The sequence below is a fragment of the Paralichthys olivaceus genome, chromosome 23, assembly GCF_024713975.1.
Source record: "Paralichthys olivaceus isolate ysfri-2021 chromosome 23, ASM2471397v2, whole genome shotgun sequence".
In the NCBI taxonomy this organism is placed as follows: Eukaryota; Metazoa; Chordata; class Actinopteri; order Pleuronectiformes; family Paralichthyidae; genus Paralichthys; species Paralichthys olivaceus.
The window spans coordinates 13,332,663-13,356,743 of record NC_091115.1 but is presented as its reverse complement, the minus strand read 5'-3'; the positions used below and the strand labels follow the sequence as shown (position 1 = coordinate 13,356,743).

Genomic DNA, 24,081 nt, shown 5'->3' with positions numbered 1-24,081 from the left:
CCTCTGATCCTCCACTGATCCTCTGCACTGATTGTGGGACGCCAACCTGGTCATTAATTGTCTGTAAAGTTTATTAGGGCAATAAAACTAAATAATGCCGAAGGGAAATTGAATCAGGCGCTCGCACCTTTGATCCAGTACTATTATTATCAACATTGAAGAAAATAATGACAAAGAACTTTGCAAGTCAGCAAGAATCCAGCAAAGGAAGGTGACTCCTAACAGCATCACCTTGGATCAATGGATCAGATATTTTACCTTCAATGAGTCTGAGTTGTAGCTCCTGACCCTGGCTCGAACGCCAAGTGATTAAACTTTTGATTTCTTTGCCAGGCTAAAAATGTCAGGACACCCGCTTTGCACTGTTGCATGTGGAGCATGAGGAAAACAAGACTGACGTGCCCTAACTGTCGCCGCCTCCAAAGATCTCTGTCTCTCCTGAGTCATCCCAACTCAGTGACACATGAGAGCGGAGCGGTGGAGCATAAATTTGAAATGCCGCCGCTAACAGCTCTGAGATCTCCCAAATCCCAGCAGTGGAAACAAACATGCTACTTCAATTCCAAAGTCTTAAAAGGGTACATGTGGGTTCTTGCTGTTAATACGTAGCTAATGTTAGACGCGGTTTAATTGCCAGTCTGGTGGAAACATTGTGAGTTTGAAACCAATTTTGTTATCTGGACTTTTGGTATCGTCCAATAGCAAAAACAATCCTATACCAGTGCATTTAAAAAAACAACACCTTATAAAACACATTTTAACAGCTACAGTTACTAACCCTGTATGGAAGTGATGATGGCCGTCATTGTTGTATCCCTTGGCTCAGGTTAAACCCTTGAATGAATGCCAATGACCTTTTATTATCTAGTGTGACAGTCATAACTGAAAGAAAACACAAATAGAGAATACACAACAATTACCTCCACCCACCACTGCAGTTTTGAATATGACACTTGCGCCATTTTCCTTGTGTCAATGCTACAATGCAGCAAGTATCTTCTTCAAAAAACAGATGTTGCCAGTGGAAGCACAACTACAGTTTTGGAGCTGTGAAGAAGAACTGAGGCAAAGAAAATTGCAGTTTTATTTAGGTCAAAGTCCTGTACTTTAAAGATGTAGTACAAAGATTTGTGTACTTGCTGTACTGCTATTGATACTGGTATTGGGACTTCTCTTTGATTTGAACCTCCTGTAAAACCTTGAGAAAACTGTCATATGTTGCATTTAAGTTGCATTTTTCTTCTAATACATGCAGACAAACCTCACAGGCCTTTTTTTTTTTTTTACAGCATGTTTACCATGGAACTGTCAGATTAACCTGTTCAGGCGTTCTACTAATTTAGTTACACAACTGACACTTTCAACAAAGCAATCCGATTAGTGACACAGGTTCCCACTGTGCTGTAACACAGCTATATATGTTTCATGTGGTGAAAAGCAGTCGCTAGTAAGCATTTCCTTTGTGTGTTTTAAACACGCTGTGCTGGAAAGTAATCTTTTAGGCTGTGTAAGAACCCCCTCCTCACCCCCACGCCCCTGGAATTGCTGACAGGTCATTGCTTGTAACAAAAATGTACGCAGTTTTCAAACATGACCTGATGGCAACTTATCTGAGAATTGCCTACTGAGTTTCCCCGCAGTTTGCCTTTCACACATGCACAACACAGCAGGAGGTTTCCTGCAGAGTCACATTCACAACAGCAACACATCCTCTGAATTATTCAGGCGAGAGGTGGAGCAGCCGGGTGCAGCAGACAAGGGCAGGAAGTGACATATTAACTCCACTGCGGAGATCATGTGATTTTCTTGACAAGACTGGATTCTCCTGAATTCATACAGACATTATACCAGGAGGCCAGGCAGAGAAAGTCTGCATGTCTGTGGAGCCTCTCACTCAGACATTTGTGTTCACACATGCACCTCCTCAGGATAAAAAACAAAACATCTCTGGAGTTCAGTGCATGTCTGAAAGCAGCTTTAGTTGCAAGTAACAAAAAAAACCTTTTAATGACGCCGCCGTTAAGCATCACAGTCCTGAAGCATTTTCAGAGCTAGAAATATTTTGGTTCATCAAACCGAGCAAGACACACACAATTCAACATTTGGGGTGTGTTTATCCTAGTAGCAGCCAATGTAGCCTGAAGGCCTCTCGCTGTAAACAAAAATGAGGAGTAGGCTACAGAGGTCTGGCAAACCCAAAACAAATTCCAATCACATAATTTAAGGACATTTACTGCACTTTACGCAGATGTCTCTGGTACAACAGCGTGTTTAAAACAAATTCACATCCAAGTTACACAGCGAAAAGCAGTGAAGTGAAAATGTGACAAAACAGTTTACATGTGGAGAAAACTACAAAGTTTTAATAGCCACCATTAGGCCTTAAGGGATATTAGACACTTAAAATAATTCTAGTGTATGTGTTGCTTTTTATGGAGTTATTCACACTGCCAAGGAATGACTGCGTGCTACAAGTGTGTTGTGGGTTTTCTGCGTAGAAAATAAGACTTGCCAAAAAACACAAAGTTTAAGATCTCAACAGCAGCCAAACAATATAAACAATGGTAATAGTGTAATTGAGGCAAACTGCAGGATTCCTGACTGCCTATAATGCAGAGCTAACGGCTGAGTTGGTGTTTGAGGCAGCAGAGTAGAGGATACACATCTAGAGCACTGCAACAGCATCACTGATGATGTCATGTTTGATAGTAAAAACTTTAATGGGGAATTATTTAAAGTCTTAATGCCATGAAAGTTTATAAGACAGCTACAACAATATACACACAGAGAGGAGACTGGCAGGATAGAAGCAACAATACAACATTTACAAGGGTTTGTGAAACACTGAGAATTTACATTAGTGACGGTTTAATACAGAGTTAGATAACTGCATGCAGATTTGTTAAAATGTTTAATACAAGTTCTATCTTATCAGGTTTTAGTATAGATAACAGAATATAGTCAGAAACATGTTTAAACGTCATAAACCACGAGTGTCCGACCAGTTTCCCTGAATCGCTGTTAATTGCTGGATTCTAAACTCTGCGTGACTTTTAGCACAATAATAACGGTATAGTGCTGCGGAGGTCAAACACTGATTCAGTGCGAGCAGCGCTCCTGATCCTCATGACGCCCAGTTAATACGTCTACAACAAAAAAACAGCCTTGACCTGCTAACTTGTTTTGGTTCAAAGCAGAGACCTGCCGGCTCAGGAAACTATATTCATTTGAGAGCACCGGCGTGAACGGCGTGCGTTGTAGTTTCCGTGGAGACCCCGGTGATGATGCAGCCAGGGCGCTTAGTGATGAGGCTTAGCGGCGCAGTGTGCCAAACCAATAAATCCTCCACAGGGATTTTGACCCGGCAAAGTCTGAGCCCTAATACTGTCCAATTGACTCCAGATGTTACAGCACAGAGACAGAGAGAAAATGAAATATTGAGGTCCCGTGTGTCGCTCAGATTCCAGCCAAAATTATAATTAACACATTGGAAAGGATAAATAAAGATGAAGAGAATATCTTTAAGGGGCAAAGGGAAAGATTTGGTGAGAGTGTCAACATAAACAGAAATAGTGAGGTCTACACTGCTGTGTTGTAATAGGTACAGTTATGTTCTGGATCAAAGGGATGCTGAATGTTTCCGAGTGGTTTCTGTGGTCCCTAGACTACTGCAAAAGAAAGCCAACGTATTTTTATGTGGGTCAGTGAAGAAGAGATAGAAAGACACAAAAATTTATGACATAACATTGATTGTCTTTGCTCTGTTTGGGAATGTAGAGTGAGGAAAAAGGCGGAAAGCTTTTTGCAGGTTTTCCATCTCTTCAGAGAATCTGAAAAATACCCTGGAATTTTGAAGCGCAGGATTCCACACGAGTGCACTTGACGTGCAAGTCGGAGATTATCAAGGAATTTTAAAAAGGGGGAATGTCGTTGAACCACTTCCTTTGCATTTTCGATGCATTGGAGATCTGACTGGAAAACAGGTTTCATATTGAAACAAAGGAGCGGCAAGGTCACGGTGGGGATCATGTTGAGAGCGTGAATAAACACCCACTTTCTGATTTAAAGTCTCACTCCTGCATTGAGATCTGATTCTAAGAGTTAGAAAAGATTTTTGATCTTCTTGTCTTAAATTTATATTTCACTCATCTGTGCAATTTGTCACTTTCTGTAGGCAAAGGAGCGAGCGTAACACCGCATATTACCGGAGCAAATACAATAAACCCGAGGCCTCACATCGAGCTGCTCATCCTCCTCGTCTTCCTCCACCTCCCACCTCGCTTTCTTTTCACCCCCGGGGCTTTAAGGTAAGTGCAGGGAAGGGCAGAATTCCTATCATAACAACGAGCTACCCTCTGAATGTTTCGCTGCCTCCAGCCAGGTGAGTCATCTGCGTTTGTGGTGATTATCTCTTGAGAAAACTAGTTTGTGCACGAGTGTGGTTGCAAAAGCAAGCCGCTTTGGTGTGGTGTGTGTTTTTTTTTCATGAGGGAGAGAGAGAGATGATAAACTGCAGTGAAGTGGTGCGAGCTGGTGCGGAGGCAGGCAGCGTTCATATGCCTGTTGGGTTCAAAGTGTTGTGTGAATGAGAAAAGTGCAGGTGTAAGTGTTTAAACTGAGCACATGTGCATATTTACACACAGCTACAAGTACGCATTCCTTCAGCCTACAGTAAAAACAAATGAGGACACACACCTTGCATGCAGTCTCAATACATACACCGCAGCAAGGTTAACCCTGCTGTCTCTAGATCGCTGACTGTCTGGACAGTTTTCCTGTGATGCCTTACGTAATGATACAAAGTAATTTATATTCTAAAGGCAACCAATTTTTCCCACTTGGTCTCTGCAACTACAGTAAATGTCACCACCAGTTGACCCTGTGACATCTGATGTGACTCGGTGCAGATATGGCCATTGCCAAACTTTACATGGAGTAATAGGACACTGGACATCAATGGTGACTGTCTGTCAGCGAATCCATCCGTCTATTGAATCATTCCAGAAATCTCTTGTCGGTCTCCCTGTGGAACATACACATTCAATATTCAATATTTATAAAATTCAAATAAACAGGCGGCCAGTGCGAGTTGCCCAACAACAGCCACTACAACCGGTTCTCCAGAGTGAAAACTAACATTTCCCATAAAATGTAATTATTCCACCTCAGAAAGTGGAGAGAATGTTATTTGCTACAAGTTGCAGTGAGTGGCCACTGAGAAATTTGAACAATAAAAACACCAGAGAGGTTACTTAAAGGCCCCATGTAAGGTTTACGTTCATGATTATTATGTTTTGATCTCCAGTAATGCTGTGGAACACTTTCTTTACAAGTTACTACTTGTTTGCATGCACATAATCGTGCACATTCACAATGCACATTCCTATCAATGCTTTCACACCTTTCCAATGAACCACTAGCAATGAAAGACAAATGTCTGCAGGCGAGTAAACACAGATGTAAACAATGCAGGTTTTACAGTAAAGGCATATAATTGTCATCCAAAGGTGAATTTTTATAGATACATAAATTCAAATCTGCTCTGTAAATGTTTTATGACAAAGGAAGTTGATTCAGCGTGTTTCTTTGCTTTTATATTTCTTCACATGGGAAAAAAAGTGACTATGTTTTATATAAAAGTACGTCACCACTTATGTATTCACTCCATACAGTTGGGAAATTTGCGAGAGATGGTTTAAATATGAATATTGGTAAGTGGAAATATAAGTTTTAGTAGTAAATAAGGTTCGAACTCTACACGCACTCAACGCACTCTGCATTTCCCGTAATACAACTCTTTTGTCTTCTGCCAGGTGAATACACACCTTTTTCAGACTTAACCTTTTAATGCATGTTGATGGGGTATTGAATGAGATGAGAGTTATCGCCCTGTGGTTGTATTTTTTCCCAGAATCATGAGGTAACTGTGACCTTTGACACCTGAAATCTAATCAGTTCATTTTGAGTCCAAGTGACAACCTGTCAAAATTTGAAGACATCGCCTAAAGGCAGACTTAAGATCCCATGTTTAGGGGCCAAAAACATCACACCTCCATGACTTTGACTTTCGACCACCAACATATTATCAGTTCATCTTTGGCATCATGCGTTCTTTAGATATGTGACCGAAGGGCAGAAGTAGGGACGGACCACCCGAAACCACAATGCCTCCAGCCACTGGCACGGAGGCATGATAAAATTAACTATATCCAAGTGGATGAGAAGCTCAAGTTCAAAGCGTTTATTGTCTTATATACACAAGGAAATTCTTTCTTTGCCTTCAAGAGTTGCTTGACTCGACAAAGCTCCTTCTCAGGAGGATCTTATACAACGGTTATAAAGTGTGACTTTGACATGTAAAATCGATGGACCGTCCTTTTAGGGTCTTGCCAAGGGAGGAATTTAGTCTGTGTTAAATTCCATTCATTCACAGAGAAAGCCCAGAACTTACAGCAGCAGGTGACCTCAGTGTGAGAGCATCATCACAACCTGAGCGGGTTAGTCACTGAAACACGTTTGTGTGTATCCGAGCCCCAGAGCGTGAACTAAAGAGTGAAAGCAGCTGCTGAAGTGTTTGAGCCGCAACGGCAAACCAGCACCCTCGGCTCCTGACTGCCAGTGGCGCATGTTTCTCCCTCCCTGGTCGAGCGGGTAAACCAGTGACAATGTGTTGACTCATGCCTGCTGAATCTCTGTGTGTCGGAGAGATGAAAGAATAGAACAAGACATGCTCTATCCATCTCCTTACACAACAGGCCAGACAAACAAAACAGGGCTGGCCCCAGTGTTGGATGTCTGCGGTCTCATCAATGAGTGAGGGGGAAAAGAATCCTTTATTACTTTGATGTGGTTTCCATTATGCCCTACATCTGACAAGGTCCACTCCGACTGTGATTACACACACGCGCTGCACAGTGGTTTGCTTTTGCTTCCACTTGCCCTCCTTTATTTAATCAGTTTTCTGCTCCTTACCCACCACTGTGTGACACATTTGTTTGTTTCACGCACTCTAACGTTACCTTTAAGTGGACTCGACTATATCACACCAGCACTTTAAGCCGCGGCTTGTTCTCAGGCCTGAAACAGAGTCTCCGGCGGACGATGAAACGATGACCGAACACAGGAGCAGGTTGACAACTGAGAACTGTGTGATCTGAATAAGTCTGAGCAGTAATGGGTTATAATAACCAACCCAAATCAGCTGCAGAGATCAGGGAAGCTAATCCAGTGTCAATCCTAATAGAATCACAGACACAGGAATAGACTGAAGGGCTCAGCAGTGGCTTTGACCTTGCTTCAGTTTGTGAGTGTGTGTATTATGGTAGTATTTCCTGGATTAATGATCCAGATTATCGACCTGGCACAGTGGGATCCCACAACTCAAACAGCCCGAAAAAAACTCTAAACTGACTGTGTGCGTTTACAATTTAGGGAAAGTGCAGATTGTTAGACTTTCAAACTATCACAGTTGGTGTAACGCTCAAAGCATATGACAGTTTTTCTACTATTATCACGTGGACATGAAGGTGCACAAACTACACAGACGAGTTGTATTGGTTAACAAATTATACTCACTAGAGTGCATGATCTGAGCCGTTGGAAATCAAAAAAGGTTTGTTTGCAGCAAGTGATTGAGCTTGACAGGGACCAGAGTTTAGCAAACCTCTCCCTCAATCATATATCCGCGCAATCTGGCGAATGCTAGTCCCATCTTCACCCTCATTGTAGCTATAAACTTAATTTAATCTCTGATTGTCTGCTTCCAGTTTCACAGCTCCGCATTTCCTTCCGTCCTTTCTGCCCATCACAGATGTGTTTCAAGTGCTTGAGAATAATTTTGAAACAGACACATACTTTAGTATAGCCTATAACTTTTTGAAGATTACCAACCCTAGCTTTAATGGACGCATTTAATCAAATCAACACACAGGTCATTCAATCATAGAATCATTTTTATCCTAAGGCGCCACTGGAGGTCAATATGACCACGCATCAGTATGTGCCAAAAACACAAACTGTGATCTATGAACTCTGATGAACTATAAATCCAAATTTTATTTGCTGTTGCCTTTAAACTGTTGACATCAGTGAAGGGGGGGGACCAAAATTCCAAGTGGGAGCCCTCAAATTAAATCTGCACATCTCCTCCTTGTAATTACCATTAATTAGCTCTAAAACCATGGTGGATGAGATAAGGGGCAAATGGGTCATTAAGACAATGTGTCTCATGCAGTGCACATGATCAGACATCCCCTGAGTGATAAGAGAAGTGCAATAAATTTTTACCAAGCATGTCAACAGCAACATCAGACAATTACTTCTGGAACAGGTCATTATGAACTCCATCACAATGGGATCTGCTCGGCTGTTTTGTCCTCCCAGGCACTGCTTGTCATCTGACAGTCATGCTAACATGAGTCTGTGAGTCCAATTGTTCCAGGAGAGATGCCGAAAATTATAGTTGTACAATAAAATGTACAAACTTAGCCTTTTTATTCTTTAAATTGACTACAGCTGCTTTCGGACAATTTGAGGAGATGATCCAGAGTTGGGGCTGAATGTTACAATGTCCGGGTCAGTTGCTGCCGGCCCCTTCGTAGAAAGTGTGGATTATCTCTGAGTGGGCCCATGTGAGAATACAGCAGGCAACTCTCCAGTGGATTCATGCAAGCAAGAGGCCGTGTTGATGACATTTCTAACACAAGACAGACGTACATGTATCTCAGGAATAAAAAATAGGTGCCACACAGAAAGAAGAGACCTACAGAGACGTCATCTTGGAAAGACAAGATTTGAGAGCATTTGGTGATTAGGGCTGATGCTGGTTTGGATGTGCTGTTAACAAAAACGTGATCTCTGCAGCTCCCTTACCACAAAGTCCAGACTCCAATGTGCAGACATTTTCCGGAGTTCTGAGACAGACACTGAACAGAGTAGACACATAGAGAGAAATGTTCTTCTCACTCATGGGGCAGTACTGGAGACTGTCCTCTACGGAAAATTTGCTATGGCTTGTCCAAAAAGCTGCTAGACCTGTCACTGGGTGATTTTCGGAAATAGAGTCCTAACCTTAACCCAGTGAAAGAGAATCGGCCAATGGGGAAACCCCCAACACTAAGTTGGCCAATCAATAGTGTGGCTTTGTCATGAACCCAGCTCTATCATTCAATCAATCCCAGATCTTTGGGGATGTAGTGCCGATCCAGATTAAAAAGAAAAACAAATGAAATGTTAAATGAAGACACTTATTTTTTGTTATCACTACCACTGGCAGTCTATCAGTTGGGGAATCTTTACAGACTTGTTGCAAAAAAAAAAAAAGGAGCAGAAGAGAAACCTGAGAGCAGAATGTCAGCGCACAGTATGAGCACAAGCAGAGGCTGTCTGAGTGCAAGAGGGAAGGTGCCACTTCTAAAAACACCTGCAATATTTGTAGTGAAGCTCTGTGGATTGAAACATCCCTCAGCCTAAATATGCTGTCTGCACATGTGCATTTTTCCAACCTGAAATTCATCAATCTCAAGTTTCTGGCTCAGATACAACAGTCACAACAACAGCTACATTTCTTTAGATCAGACGCATCAGATGTGTTCCTGTTTGCACGAACTAGACTATATTTTTTGATATTTTTTGGCTGTTGTCTAAAATGTCTCCACACAGAAGTTAAACCGGGAAACAATGAACTAAGTGTTGAGGAGGCTGAAACTGAGCACTAGAGACTTGAATCTCACACCTTTGATTCTTAATATAATCAGATCACATATCTGATTTAACTCAAACTCATTGTTTTTTTTGGCATTATCTTTGAGAGCAGACTACATCAGATGTTGGATGATTAATGAGCTGTAAAATTATTTTGCTTTATTCTGGAAAATAGAGTGATTCTTTGTCTTTGCAACATCCCTCAAGTGCCGCCGCGTGTTGACGAGGCATTGTTTGAAGATATGAGGGGTGGTCGACCACAAACATTACAGTAAATTCACAATATGACAAAACGTGTTCTCAATGTCAAAAAACACAATTGTCACACAAACTCCCACTAAACCTTACAAATAAAATTCATATTTTCTCATGCTCTGTGTTTTGGGCCTACTTTTCAGCCAGTGAGGACTTTATAAATAGAACATCTTTTCTTCAAATAAAATATCTTCAATGTTTCACATCCAAACCAGAACTTCTAGTATCAAAGCAAATAAATGGTCTGACTGTATTTATCTGGTCATCCCAGGGCAAATAACAGCTCCACCAAGATATATAACTGCAAAGTATTACAAAGAAGAACAATAAGCGATTGTGACAAGGAATTACCATCCATTGATATTTCAAACCATTCTGTTCATGATTAAGTGAGTCTGTCCAAAAACTAATCATGCTGCTGTTTGTCTTTCTCTTACTCTGCCTTCTCTCTTTTGCCAGCTGTTGTCAACCAAGCTGCCAAAACAATGAGTTATCTGCTCAGTTTATTTTAATCAACCTTTCAAATTTAGAATTTATTGTCAAAAGGTATCAAGTTCAATTTATCTGACACACTCAACAACTAAGCCCCAAACCGGAATAGACACTGAACTCTGAGTCACATGCAACGCAATGAGAATGCAGCCTACGTGTGATGTAATGTACAAAGCATTTTTAGCCATGCAATTGCATAGCTCTATTGATGGCGATCTTAGTGGGGCTGTTTGTTGGCCTGCCAGTCGGTTGGTCAGTCTGACTTAGCGATCTTGACAACGGTTCAATGGATTGCAGTAGAATTTTGAGATTCATTGTCCCCAGGGGCTAAATCCCAATGACAAATGGTGATCCTCTGACTTTTATTTAATGCCGACTTCTGCTTAGCATTTGGTATTTACAGATAACTGTCTTGACAATCGTTGGACAACCATTAAGGGTCCTAACATATATAATACATTCTGATGGCCTTTGCGATCCCCTGAAGTTACCTCTAACTCCGGTTTGAGAAACATTTTTTAAGCCTAGGTTATTTTTTACAATTCAGCAAATGGACAACATCGAACAAGAGCGGACTAGCTATTTGCATTTTCTGTTGGCAGTGTGTGTGTGTGTGTGTGTGTTCGGGGGGGTGGCACTAATGCAGATACAGAGAAAAATAGAGGCATGACATCATATTTAGGAATTAATGCCACAGGGTAAGTGTAGACATACAATAACATGATGTAAGTTCATCCGTTCTACATTTCCGGAAGCCAGAAATAAATTAAAAATCTTATACATTAACGTTGTGCTGCACCGGAGGATCTGTGTTTCTCTCCCACTTACCACTGGTTTACTTACACTTTTGCATTCTTCCAAGTATGACACATTGTACACTGGGGTTATTATATTTCATGCAAACAATAAAGAGTTCGACAGGTATGCATGCATGCCACATCCTAAGAGTTCTCCCTGTCAGTGCATGTACACTGGTAATGGTGGAAGATAAATAAGGCAGAACTGTCAATGAGTTTTGTGCTTGGAATTTCATCAGACTGGAACTAATAAGCTCCAATTATTTCCCTATCGAGGAGCAGCATGTAGCGCCCTGTATCACCCCTAAAAATATTTTTTAATCAATTTCGAAGGTCTTCTGCACAATTTAAGTTACCAGTAGATGTTTGCACAGAAGTTTGCTTCTTTGCAGGTGTTAGCGGCCACCAGCAGATGTTAGGGACATTACTTCAGTTGTGCACCTTAGCATGATGAAGTGTTTTGGCCTTGATCATCATTACTTCTATGCCTTTTTAAACTAAAAACTTTCCCCGTTTAGACATAGGACAATATACCTTGTACGTTCTGCCGCACTAATTAATGACTACCGCCAGTTGATGGTAATCATGCAGTGGCAAAAGCTATATACCTCTAACACTGTCATATAATATTCGTCCCAGAACTTATTATTGTATTATTACTGGAAATGCCTCTGACCCATTCCACCAAGTTTCATGATTATCCATCCAGTCCTTTTTGGCATAATCAACAGATTGTGTTATAAACAGCTTCTTCCACTGTGCACAGGCAGTGCACTAAGGGAAAACCTGTTGATACTGGATTTAAAACAACTTAATGTAACCTGGGGTTTAGCAGGATTGTAAGCTTTGTTCTGAAGGACTTGAATGTAACTGCTCTACCTCTGCTGCTTGACCTTTACTCCCCCACACGCATGAGACTTGTGTCACAGTCACCTTTTTAAGTCTCCCCCGCACTCGAGAATCAGCTCCAACTATTTCCATCCTACACTTGTTTTAGAAGTGTATGTGCACGTTACAAGAAAGCCGTTTTTGACATTTATCTGCTGAAGCAGAAAGGTTTCTCTGTGCCCATCTGCAATCTGAGTTTAAAACCTCATGCAGACAGGATTAACATGACAGGAGTAATTGAATTCATGGTTCAACACTGCACAATATCAGCATTTACGATGATATATATTTTTATAAATAAAATATTCACGTTACTGTCAAGAATACATGATAATGATATTGTGTAAATTCTATTTCTTTCCTTTGTGGCGAAATTATCATGTTCACACCCCAGCTCGGATCATCGATCTGCATACAAGATTTAGTTTTTTTTGTTACACTGATAGCACTTACTATTTTATTTATTCATACAGTTTTTTTCAAACTGTATATAAATGTTAAGATTTGATAGTTATCTTAGTAACAGTAAAAAATAATAATACTTACTTATTTTTAAAACTTATTCTGTGTGACCATGATCCGTGGCTGGTGTACCTGTTTGTTCTTTTGCTATTGTCGATTTCATCCCTGTTTTATTTGCCTATAATTGTAAATTGTTTTATTGATGCCTTGATAATTTCCTAAAGCTTATATGTTACCAACATACACATTCCTGACCCAAATATATACAATGATGAACCAGCGCAGGCAATGTGACTGTTAAAATCATCTCAACTCCCCGAGAGAAACCAATCCGGACTTAATGAGGCCGAAGACATGAACCCACGGGCAGGATTTTGTGACATCACAACGGTTCAATATGCAATTTGCACAAGTCAGATGTGGGAAAATTGAGCTTCCAGTGCACATAGACTGAGTAGAAACTTGTCAGCGAAGCAGCAGACGTCTTAAAGACACATAATATTTTTCAAAACAGTTTTTTACATTGTATGTCTTAGAGTATTTGTCGATGTTGCCTTTACGGCGACAAACATTCCATAAAGGTTATGCAACATGGTGTGATCCATATGTTGTAGACAACTGAGGACAGTTATGTCTGTCAACAGCCGAGTTAAAGGTTATGATTTTTGGCTTCGGGGTAAAAGATTAGTCTCATGTAAGGGTTGGAGGTGAACCAAATGAGTGGACAAGTAGCGACTGGGTTTGTGCCACTGAGACACCAGACGGCAGATTTCGCCCTCAGGACGTTTCAACATCTGTTAGCTCATATATCAAAGGTGGCCGCTGACACTGACACATCAGTCCACTGAGATGTCACCCATAGGCATCTCATTCTATAAGAAGAGATTGAACATGGGCGCTCCCGAGTATTTGAGCTGCGATTATACAACGTGTGGTTTCAGCTGGATTGTCTGAGGCACACCGGAGCTGTGTGCTTTCATTCCAGCGAGGCATTAAAACGCATCAATCCACGTTGACCTTCCTGCGCTCCCTGCCTGTATCCACTACACTGTGCTACTTTAAACACCTCCTGTTTTTTTTTTTTTACGGAGGGATCATCTATGTAAAACAAGGAAGAAACTCTGCAGTCCTTCGACTAAAAGCAGGTTTTTCCGCCTTTTTCATGATGCCGATGTGGCAAAAATAAACTCTCCATGCCATTTCAGAACAAATTATACAACAGGGTTTTTTTGAGAAGATTAACAAGAAGCCACTCAGTTTGTGTAAATCTCTGCTCTCATTTTGAAAATAGATTTGAGTTTGGCTGTAGTTTCATGGTTAAAGGTGGGGAACAATAATCATCTTAATGAAAAAAAAGACCTGAGATCTTAATCTGATATAATTACTGCAGTATAACACACTACAAATTAGATAAGGATGGCTCTGCTACCAGATGTAATGAAAGTGATTGCACACACTGCTTTAACCAACAAAACTAGCGCATTTCTACGAGTACTCTAACAGTTACATAAAAAAGAAAACTGATGGGATTATGTGTGTAATGCATCTTAAAAGATTAAGCAGCAATTATCAAACTTATTTTTGTAAGACATGCTGCTACAGATTTGTGAGCAATTACACAGACAGGGATTCCTCTTAACGACTTTTCAGGTAGCTTCATTTTAATGATGTTAAAAAAATAATAATAACTTGTTTCTGAAAGCTCTAAACATCACCAAAGTTTGCCCACGCTGGGGTTTTACTAAATGATTAAACATCTGTATGTGCATGTACAGCTTGAAAATGACTGACAGCTCTCTCACACTTTTGTAAAACTTTATTCAATTTAAACCTATGTAAAGGAACAGAATGCTTTTTCCCCACCACAACAAATGCATCAATAACTTTGCAACATCACAAAGTGAAGCAAAAGTGTCTCGATCGCCGCCTGGTGGCTGGCTGCAGTATTGGTCATAAATCCTTCCTCCTCCATGTTAATAGACAGGACATATGGGTCAAACTAAAAAGCCATACCACACGTCATATACATTTTTCTCAAAGATGGTTCATGTGATTGCAGGTAGTTCTTATCACGGTGATGCTCAAGTGTTATTGTGGGTACGCTTTGCATCGATTAATACTTTCTGAAAAATGACACAAAGCCGTAACTGTTTTTTAGCGCATGGGAAGTTGACCTCTTAAAGCTGCACGGTTTTCACAGAACACTGACGTAAACAAATAGCTACGTTTTAATCCGTGTTAAAATGTCCCAGTCAGTTCCTCCGATACATATGAGTAAATGAAAGATAAAACAAAACTTGAATGGGAATCCGTGCCGGTGGACTATCAGTGGCCATCTGTATCAGGATGAGGATGGTATCAGGAGGTCACAGAGTCTAGTTTTTAATGTGGAAACACGAGAGCGGAAAGAAAAAAAGAATGGGAGGGAGACTCAGAAATGGAGAGGGGGATGTAAAGAGAGAGAGAGGGAAAATGGGGGACATAAAGATCCAGACAGTGGATGTGAGGGAGATAAAGAAAATCGTTGAGACAGAGAGGCAGATTAGCGCTCAGAACGGACAGAGGGAGGAAGGCTGAACTGTCATATGACTGAGCTGCTGGGAAGCTCGAGCCTCACCTTGAAACCACATGATCTCTATCTGCTCTATCTGCCTCTCAGGGAAATGTGGGGAAGGCAATAAAAACAGACGGGCAGAGAAAGTTTTGGACGGTTTGGACGGTGGTTGGATTTCAGTGTGGATTTAGAACTGTTTATATCACGGTGAGAGTCGAGGTTACAGGTTGAATGGATGAATTCCTGTAATGAATATCCTGCGTGCGTGAGTGTGCACTGTGCTGCTGACAGAGCGGACAGAGCTGTCTGTGTCATATCCAAAATCCTTACAGCGTGTTTTGCTCTAACCAGCTATAAGAATGTGCGGCATATAAACACTCGGCTAAATGTGTAAACCATCTCGGAGCGGGCGGGATGTGGAACTGCGACTGTATAGAATGAGAGGTGCACCTTCAACCAGCCGGCAGAGCGAGTGTGGAGGGGAAAAAAAAAAAGAAGAATCTAGACTTTTTTCTAAACACATGCTAACGTCTTTTCCATCTCATCCATTTCCCCAGCTTCACTCGTCTGGAGAGCAAAATCTTTTCAGATGCTTGACCCTGAAAGTCTGAAAAACACCACGTTTTGACTCAGATCTATTAAGAAAGTACTTGAGCCACTTGACTTAAATCACAAAAACCCTCTAACGGTTTGAAAGGCAGAAACAATCTGAGTGACATCAAGTGCTTTTAGAGGTGTAGAGTGGTGGGCTGGACGTGTAGAGGGACTGGAGTTACTGTTGGTGCATCTGAAGCTGACATGGTGCTGAACGCAAGATATTTATGTCTATTCCTTTCTCCCATGTAGATTTTTATAGATGTTGCAAAGTGTCGATTTTGAAAGAATCGGGTTTCTGTGTATCCATGTGTAATGGAAAAACGATTACTTCTCGCATGCCCACTGTTGCTTTGTGTAACATTGTGTAAAGCATGCGACAGAAGCAACACAATGGCAGCTACATACCTGTTTCTCGATACGTTTGGATCAGTGATGTAGACGTTATTGTCACATTGTTAGAACCTTTGTAGATATATTGTGATTTTGTGCTTCATGTTTTTCCCGTGTTTAAAGACTCTCTGCTGTGTCTTTGCCACACTCTGCCTGGACATCTCCACGTCTCTGCACTCCTTCCTGGCTGAGGAAGGATGAGAATTATTCCTTCAGTGAATATTTCAAATGTGCAGCACGGAGGGGAAAACCTTTCAAAATCTGTTTTATGGCCGCCGTCAAACTAAGTGACAGTCACACACTTCAGTGACGATGGGGAATCCTGTAATCTTCTGATGTCTGAAATGAACCAGAGCTACTGCAGAACAGAGAATCCTGAATCTTCATTAATGGGCAGGAAAGACGTCACATGTTGACCAAGTAGATCTGTCAGACAACTCATGCACATTGAGATGATGAATCACATTCTGCAATTGTAACCTCTTAACGCTTATGAAGAAAAGACTGTTGAAGTCATTTCTAAATTTACAAGTCCAGATTCCACTCACAACTGCACATTTGTAAAATAATTTGCTGCGATATCATAACTGATCTCAGAACAGTAGAAGCTGAGTCAAGTAAAACTTGACAAGCACTACTACAAGCACAAGCATTTGTCTATAGCAAGCTACAACTGCTCACTCACTACAGATTGCAGGACTACCCACAATGCACAAAAGTGTGAGAAATGCTGCTTGCCCCAACACTTGACAAGCCCAAGCCTTTGTTGAGAGACTTGGCCCTGCCCACGAACATGTTAATTAATTATTACAGTCACACTAGCTTCCAGAGACGACAGCTAGCAGCCCCCACAAGAGGGCAGTAAATAGCAAGATGCATGCAAACGGCAAAATGAAATCCTTTAGGGACAGAGGGCTGATCTTAGATGTATCTGAGGAGTATTGTTCTAATTAATGTCTATGCCAAATTGCTGTAGGAAAAAAATGTTACCTTGCATTTCTTTGACCATTTTTCTGGAAATTATGTTAAAATATCCGCAACTGAGGTGAAAAACTTGCACATTGTCCTGTTAATATTTGTATCAGTGCTTTTCTATGACAAATCAAAAAGTCAGCTGTGACAAAGGCCGATTATATAGAACAGCTGTGATCCAGAAATCTCACAGTCCAAGTTGTACTCAGTCTCATCTATCACTTTATTTTATCGTCATACATATTTGCCTGTAGCTGTTCGACCTGATGATTCTTTTAGGGTTTGGGTTTTGAATCCTGACAACTGACCACATTCATGCAGGGCCAGATCAACCAGTTAGGAGGCCTGGGCTGAGTTTTGCAATAAGGCCCCCATACTGACCTCCCTCCTTGCACCCTTTGTGCAGTCAAGATAGACTCTGACACGTCCAAGTCCCCATCAAGCTCAGTGCAAATCATTTTTGAAATACGAAGATGGTGAATGTCTCTTGTACGTTTGAAGGTTCTCTGAACTATATTGATTATAAATTGCCAACCAGCAGATTTCAGGGATCACCAGTGAAAGGGAGACACATTCACAGTTGAAAAGACAGACAAAACACGTTCAGAGTAATTCTGCATTCTGTTTCACTGAGATACAGACTATTCATCTGTCAAACCCTTATTTTTGTCATGAAACGTCATGCTTTTATTGAAGCAGGATGTATATTTCACACTTGAGTAACTACTTGTGGAAATGTGTGGAAGCCATCAACTATAAAATGAAGGACATGCAACGATAGCACGGGCAGAGGTGAAGACATGTGAAAGATCGGGTGTTGAGTGAACGTATCACCACAGCACCTCTAACATCCGTGATGGGATAACACCAGCGATCCACCTTGTTCCTCTGGCTGCTGCTCTGATCCTGTGAAAGCTTTATCAGTGACCAACTATACAGTTTATCAGGATGAAGGGGGAAATTCAATCCCATTATTTCAACAGTTTTCTTTATTTAAACCTGTAAGTAGGAAGTTAAGTAAGCGTAATCCACACTTGACATTTACTCTTAAAGGTTCAGTGTGTAGAATTTAGTGACATCTAGTGGTGAAGTTGCATGTTGCAGCTGAATACCCCTCACCTCACCCTCCCCTTGTCATAAAAACTCAAAAGGTGTTTAGTTTGTCCAGTCTGGACTACTGTAAAAAACATGGGGGCCTCCGTAGAGAGGACCCAATCCAGATGTTAATATTAAGTATTTACATATAAAGGGCCCATTCAAGTGTAAAGAAAACAACAATTCGTACAATTTCAATGAATTCGATTTTTGAAATCTGCCAATAGATTCCCTTCACCTAAATCTTACACAAAGCGTTTACATCTGTGAGCTTTAGAACACTGCTGCTGAGGAATATCATGCAACAGTGAGAACTATAGCCATAAATTACCACAGAGAGTGAAAGTTAATCTGATGTTTTATGAGACACTTCCTCTTCACAGGTTTAATGGTATTATTTTAGTTTCAAGCTTCAGTCTTGATCTTTGACTGTTTTTTGGCTTCCCTCCCTGATCACCACGACTTTAATATTTACTCAATCGTATTTTCATGACACGCCTCAGTTTGTCCAGGGATTTAAACCGGCAAAATGTGATTCAAACTACTCCCTGAGCCTTGACGCTTTAAGACGAGTCTTATGTATTTTTACTATCAGGTGTTGCAGGACAAATCCTGCAACACGGATGAAAAGAAAGTGGAGCGAACCAGGTAGACCAAAGCAAACAGAGGAGAGGGCGAAAACACAAAAAGGCTGGAATGCAGGGCCAAAAAAGGAACAACAGGAACGCTCCATACTGACACTAGTGGTTTGTTAAACCACCTAGGAGCCATAGCGAAGCCTTTTTCGTCCTTATCTCCTTTATGTTCTTTCCATGAGCCCACCCCTAATCTGTTCACACCCCTTACTCTTTCTTTTTCTCTTTTCTCCTGCAGTAAAACACAAAATGAGCCTTGTTAAACTGAGTCATTGCAGCTGCACTGCACCCAGAGCTCCAACATGCACGCAACAACTCAGCTGTAGAAGTGGGCTTCTCTCTCAGGCCGCCTGGGAGGCCATTTTTGACTCAAGCGCATAACGCAGAGTAACAAACTGGCCCCTCGCCTCCTTCGCTGCGTCCTGCTGTGGGCCGGCATGTCAGGAGTAGCCCTGCGTCAAATCCGCCGCTGCAACAGCTGCTTCAGCGGCCTCTGCACATACATGCACGCACGGACTGCAGCACAGGGAATGCATCCACCGAAGGCTCAAGACGCCCACTGATGCGCGCCATTACGCAAAGCTGCCCAGGCCACATGTCATGTCAGACATACCCAGCTGCACCGCAGCTCCGGCAAAGGGCCATTATGCAGAGTTATGTATCCATGTTATTTCATCACACTGTCACTGGACACGCGCACAGGACGGAGCAGGAGTAGTTTTGGGGTTGATGGACTCTTTGGCTCAATCCCCATCACCAGCTCCCACCAATCAAAGTCTGGTGTTTGAGTGGGTGAGTTTCCTTATGCAAATTTGGAAACTCTAATTCTCACAGTTTTAAATCTGAAAAGGCACATGCAACATTTAGATGACACCCGCTATCTTACAAACATTGTAGGAGACCAGGTATCAATCATTTTACAACAACATTATTTAGATGCATCACTAAAAAGTGATCCCCATGAGTCTGCAGAAGACTTTTAAAGAGGACCTCTGCGCGCAAAGACGCAGTTCGCAGTCTCCAGCTCGTGCTTACTGTATAGTCTATACGCATAAACGTAAAGAAACGTGCACACGTTGCAAGGAGCGCGTAAGGAGGAAATAAAGTTTGCCTTTGAGTTGGGAGTCGACTCTGACATGTCCTCTAACAGCGAGTCGAGGCTCAATCTGAGCGTCGGTAAATCCAAAACACACGAGCCTCTACCGCATCTGAGCTGGGTTCCCGTGCGCGTCGAGCCAGTTCCGCTCCCTGTTATACACACACACGTCTCTAAGAGGAGCGAGTGCAACTGCAAACAGCAGGAGTCTGTAATGTCTGTGTACATTAGCGAGCAGTGGAAAGACCAACCCTTCTGTGTGTCTACCTGTGTGCACACACACACACACACACACACACACACACACACACACAGACGGGTGGAAGAGGATGTCCTCTCAGCTTCTCTGTGGCGCGTCGCGTCTCGTTCTTGTTAAACTTGCCAAAAGTCAAGCAGAGAGAAATAGATCTTGAACCCACCACCCATGTTACACGGAAATCGAACATTTAATCCACTACACCTAAAACCTGTCTATACTCAACTGTGGTGCGTAAATTCACTTTCCCAAAACTTTTCCTGCAAGCTGCAACTCCAGCCACTCAAAACGTATTGCCTTCCTATAATAAGATGCACTTCAAGTACAGCTCTGTGACTTTTGTCAGTGCATCACAGTCAAGGGTCATTAATTAATTGGTGACAGAGTGCCCAAAAGAACAGCGAGGGAGCAAATAATGCTAAACGAGGCAGCAAATAAGAAACAGTAAAGCAGTTCCTACCGTAATAAAGGTAACCATAGCATCGGCGGGTTAGTATCCAACAGAGTCGACATGAAGGTGATTAATTTCTCAGACAGAATGGCGAAAACTTCCCACTTTCTGAGGGCTGCCGCCTGGTCTGTGCGCCACACTGGTTCTGTGCGGAAAAAAGGATCAGCGTGTGCGTAATGCTCTCTCTCTCTTTCTCTCTCTCTCACTCCCTCTCTCCCGCCCTCTCTTTCTCTCTCTCTCTCTGGACACCATAATCTACGCCGCTCTTTCTGTTACAGGACAGATGGCCCTTGGCGCATGTTGCTGCAAAGACCTGCATGCATGCTGCCACTCTCTGTCAAAGCAACAAGCCTGCTGACATGAATTAGGACACCAAATTAGGCGCGTGCTTGTGTGTGTGCATGTGTGTGTGTATTTGTGCGTGTGATTAATGAAGCCTGCAAGTTAAGGTCCCCAAGACTGAAAGTTTATATCAAGTAGGTCTGTCGACTCCTCTAAGAACCAAGTCAATGAAAATATTTCTGTTCAAGTCAGCTACTTGTTTAAAATCCATATGCTCTCAATCTGTAGCTCAATTCTGGGGCTGTATTCTTCAGAGGCCACATTTAAAGACTGTGTCACAGCAGTGCAACTATAGGTTGTCCCATTTCGATAGCTCTGACAAATGTGTCCCTCCGTCCCGAGAAACCAAGGCTGCAACGGGTGGATCCTTCTCGGGCCAACCTATCCCAGGATTCATTGCTTCACACTACTAAGTTTTCATTTGAAGGTTGCATTTTCTCAATAAAAACCATCTCTGTCCACACAAGTATTTTAAACTAACAAGTCTGAAAATGCATATCACGTGACCACCCACATACACTGGGCATGTGTGTGCCCTCGTAAACAATCGTCTCTTACACATGTTGCCACTTGTATCATTATAAAATTTAGAATTTAACTGCACCACAGCTGTCAGCAAAGGCAACAGGGTCGGCAACACTTGTAATTGATTATCCATGCTGTGTTCAACACTGTTAGCCGAGGCTAATGGCGGTGGGCCGGTGGTTTTTCCATGAGGGGGTCGTGTGATTGGAGCCTGATGAGTCAGCGAAGTCAACATCGTGACCGAAAAAAAAATCCGCAAGTGGTTGTGAGTGTTTCCAAATGTCCCTGTTTCTGCCCATCCAGACTAAAGCTGTGAGTTTTCAAACTTAAACAGGGACAGCAGCGATTCCAATTTTCTCCCTTTTTGTGGCTCTAAAACTTCAGAGTGCTGTGGACAACAGGCGTATCCATTGCAGAGTTGATGCTTACTCACAGCCATTGGTTAAAGGGCATAAAAGCGTTACCGTCCTGTCCCCACTGCCGCTCCGTTACTCTGCGACAGCAGTAAGGGCGGCACAAGAAATCTTTATTGGAAAGACAAGACCATCTCTTTTCGGTTCAGCCTTCACAGTCTACAACTTCTCTAAATTATCCAATCTCAGACTACAGTTACATTAAATCTTATGTCTGACCAGGATTATCCTTAATCTAAAAGTGTGAAATCACTTTTTAGTGTAACAAACATTTCCCTTTTTTTTCAGTATATAAAGACTAATCATTTCCATCCTCCTCCCACTCGTCCACGCCTCGATGACTTTGACAGTGTTACACATCCTCAGGCAGCCACAGGTCTTATCGGGCTTTATAAAAATTCTGTAATGTTTCTGACCCGGAGCTGATTATTTCATCACTGACTCAAATTGCATAATCAGACAAAGTGTGAGTCTTGACACTGGAGACAACAGTTCACATTCCGACCAGTAAACAAAGCTGGTTTATTTATTTATTTAATAATGGCTTTAGTCTTTAACCTAGGCTCAGGTGGCAGATAAGAAAACATAAAAATGTGAATCAATTTTTAAGGGTCAATTTGGAAGCAGATGACAAAGCCCTATTTTGACATTAAAGGTACAGTGTGTAGAATTTTGTTACATCAAGGGCTGAAATTATATGTTGCAGCTGAACACCCCTCACCCTCCACTTCTAAACATGAAAAAGAAATTGTGGTAGCCATCATAAAAAAATGTCCAGTCTGACCTAATGTAAAAAACATGGCATAGAGACAACCCCCTCGATTTAAATATAAAGTATTTAAGTATAAAGTATTTAAATATAAAGGGCCTTTTCTGAAGGTAAAGAAAACTACAATTCATACAATAGTTCCCTTTCACCTAAATCTTACACACTGGACCTTTAAGGTAGGAGGAGTGTGTTCTGCATATCATCCCTACCAAATGACTTAGCAGATCAATAAACACTCATGACTCGCTTTAGAAGTCCAAAAAAAAGGGTTTTGTTGTTCGGATGTGAGGATTGCTGCAGTAAACCATGTGACTGCATTTGATACATATCAGGACCCTGTTTACTCGATGTCACTGTGCAGCTGTGAACCCACCTGATTCTCCACAAGACCCCGATGATGTTGCAGATGTGGCCACAATAACTTTTTTTACTGTGTGTGTGTGTGTCCACATGGTTAAGTTATGTTTGTGTATTCAGCTTATGCATGCATATGGACACACTCTTGTGCTGTTTCTGTGTCTGAGCTGATTTCACAATCCAACACATCAAAACAGACTTGGCAGCTCTCTGCACATCTGGTCTTGCCTATCCATCTCATGTCAGCCTCAACAGCACATCTGGAAAGATATAGAAGCTTTGGCCAGTGAACACAGACAAGACCTGGCCCAGACAGGTTGGTGGGCTTATATTAAAGTACAGTTTAGTTGAGTTAGTTTGCTTATTTGGGCTCGGGGTTGCGGAGGTAGCTGGCCAAGTAGGGTTTCCCATAAGTCCCTTTCCCCAGCCACACTTTGCAGCTCTACCTTTGCGATCCCGAGGTTTTCCCAGGCCAGATGGGAAGTGCAGTCCCTCCAATAAGTTTTGGTTCTACCCTAGGGTCTTCTCGTGGTTTGTTGTGGCCGGTAAATCTGCATCAGAAAGCGCCCAGGAGGTGTTCTGACACCCTAACTGTCCCCTTCAAATGTGAAAGAGCGGTGGCTCTACTCCAAGCTCCCTTCCGGATGTCCAAACTCCTCGCTCCATCTCTAATGCCTGGGCTGCACTACAGGCGTGAGGGGCGCTTGTGCATCACAGAACATCTTTCTTTTCATTTCTGGGCTCATGTTATCAGGTTAGAGCAGCCATACTGCTGTGTCTGTTGCGTATGAGCCGCGCTGCTCTTCTAGAGAGTCGGTTGAAGCATTTCTACTGACTGTACATACACAGCATCATACCATAGAGTCCTAGCATTTAGCTGAGTCCATACACCTATTTTTATTCCATCAGATACAGTAGTCATACCAGAAACCTCTCGTAGCCGCTGCCAGTGAGGGGACGAATAAAACTTTGCTTACTCTGGAGCAGCGAATCCACAGCTTGGCTTTGTGTGTGAGTTTCACTTCACATTCTC

General features: G+C 42.0%; 1 protein-coding gene and 1 long non-coding RNA gene across 2 annotated transcripts in view; one reads left to right on the top strand and one right to left on the bottom strand.

The window, feature by feature from the left end:
- Nucleotides 1-4,307, top strand: part of LOC109632885 (uncharacterized) — a 51,593-nt gene extending 47,286 nt beyond the window's left edge. The window contains exon 3 of the long non-coding RNA XR_002202971.2: nt 4,175-4,307. This is a non-coding gene — a long non-coding RNA (uncharacterized lncRNA). The remainder of the gene's footprint in view (nt 1-4,174) is intronic.
- ntf3 (neurotrophin 3) overlaps nt 1-20,811 on the bottom strand; it is a 34,001-nt gene extending 13,190 nt beyond the window's left edge. Inside the window, exon 1 of the mRNA XM_020092412.2 lies at nt 20,652-20,811. Coding sequence (XP_019947971.2) covers nt 20,652-20,669 — 18 coding nt within the window. The 5' untranslated portion in view covers nt 20,670-20,811. The remainder of the gene's footprint in view (nt 1-20,651) is intronic.
- Nucleotides 20,812-24,081: the final 3,270 nt, after the last annotated feature.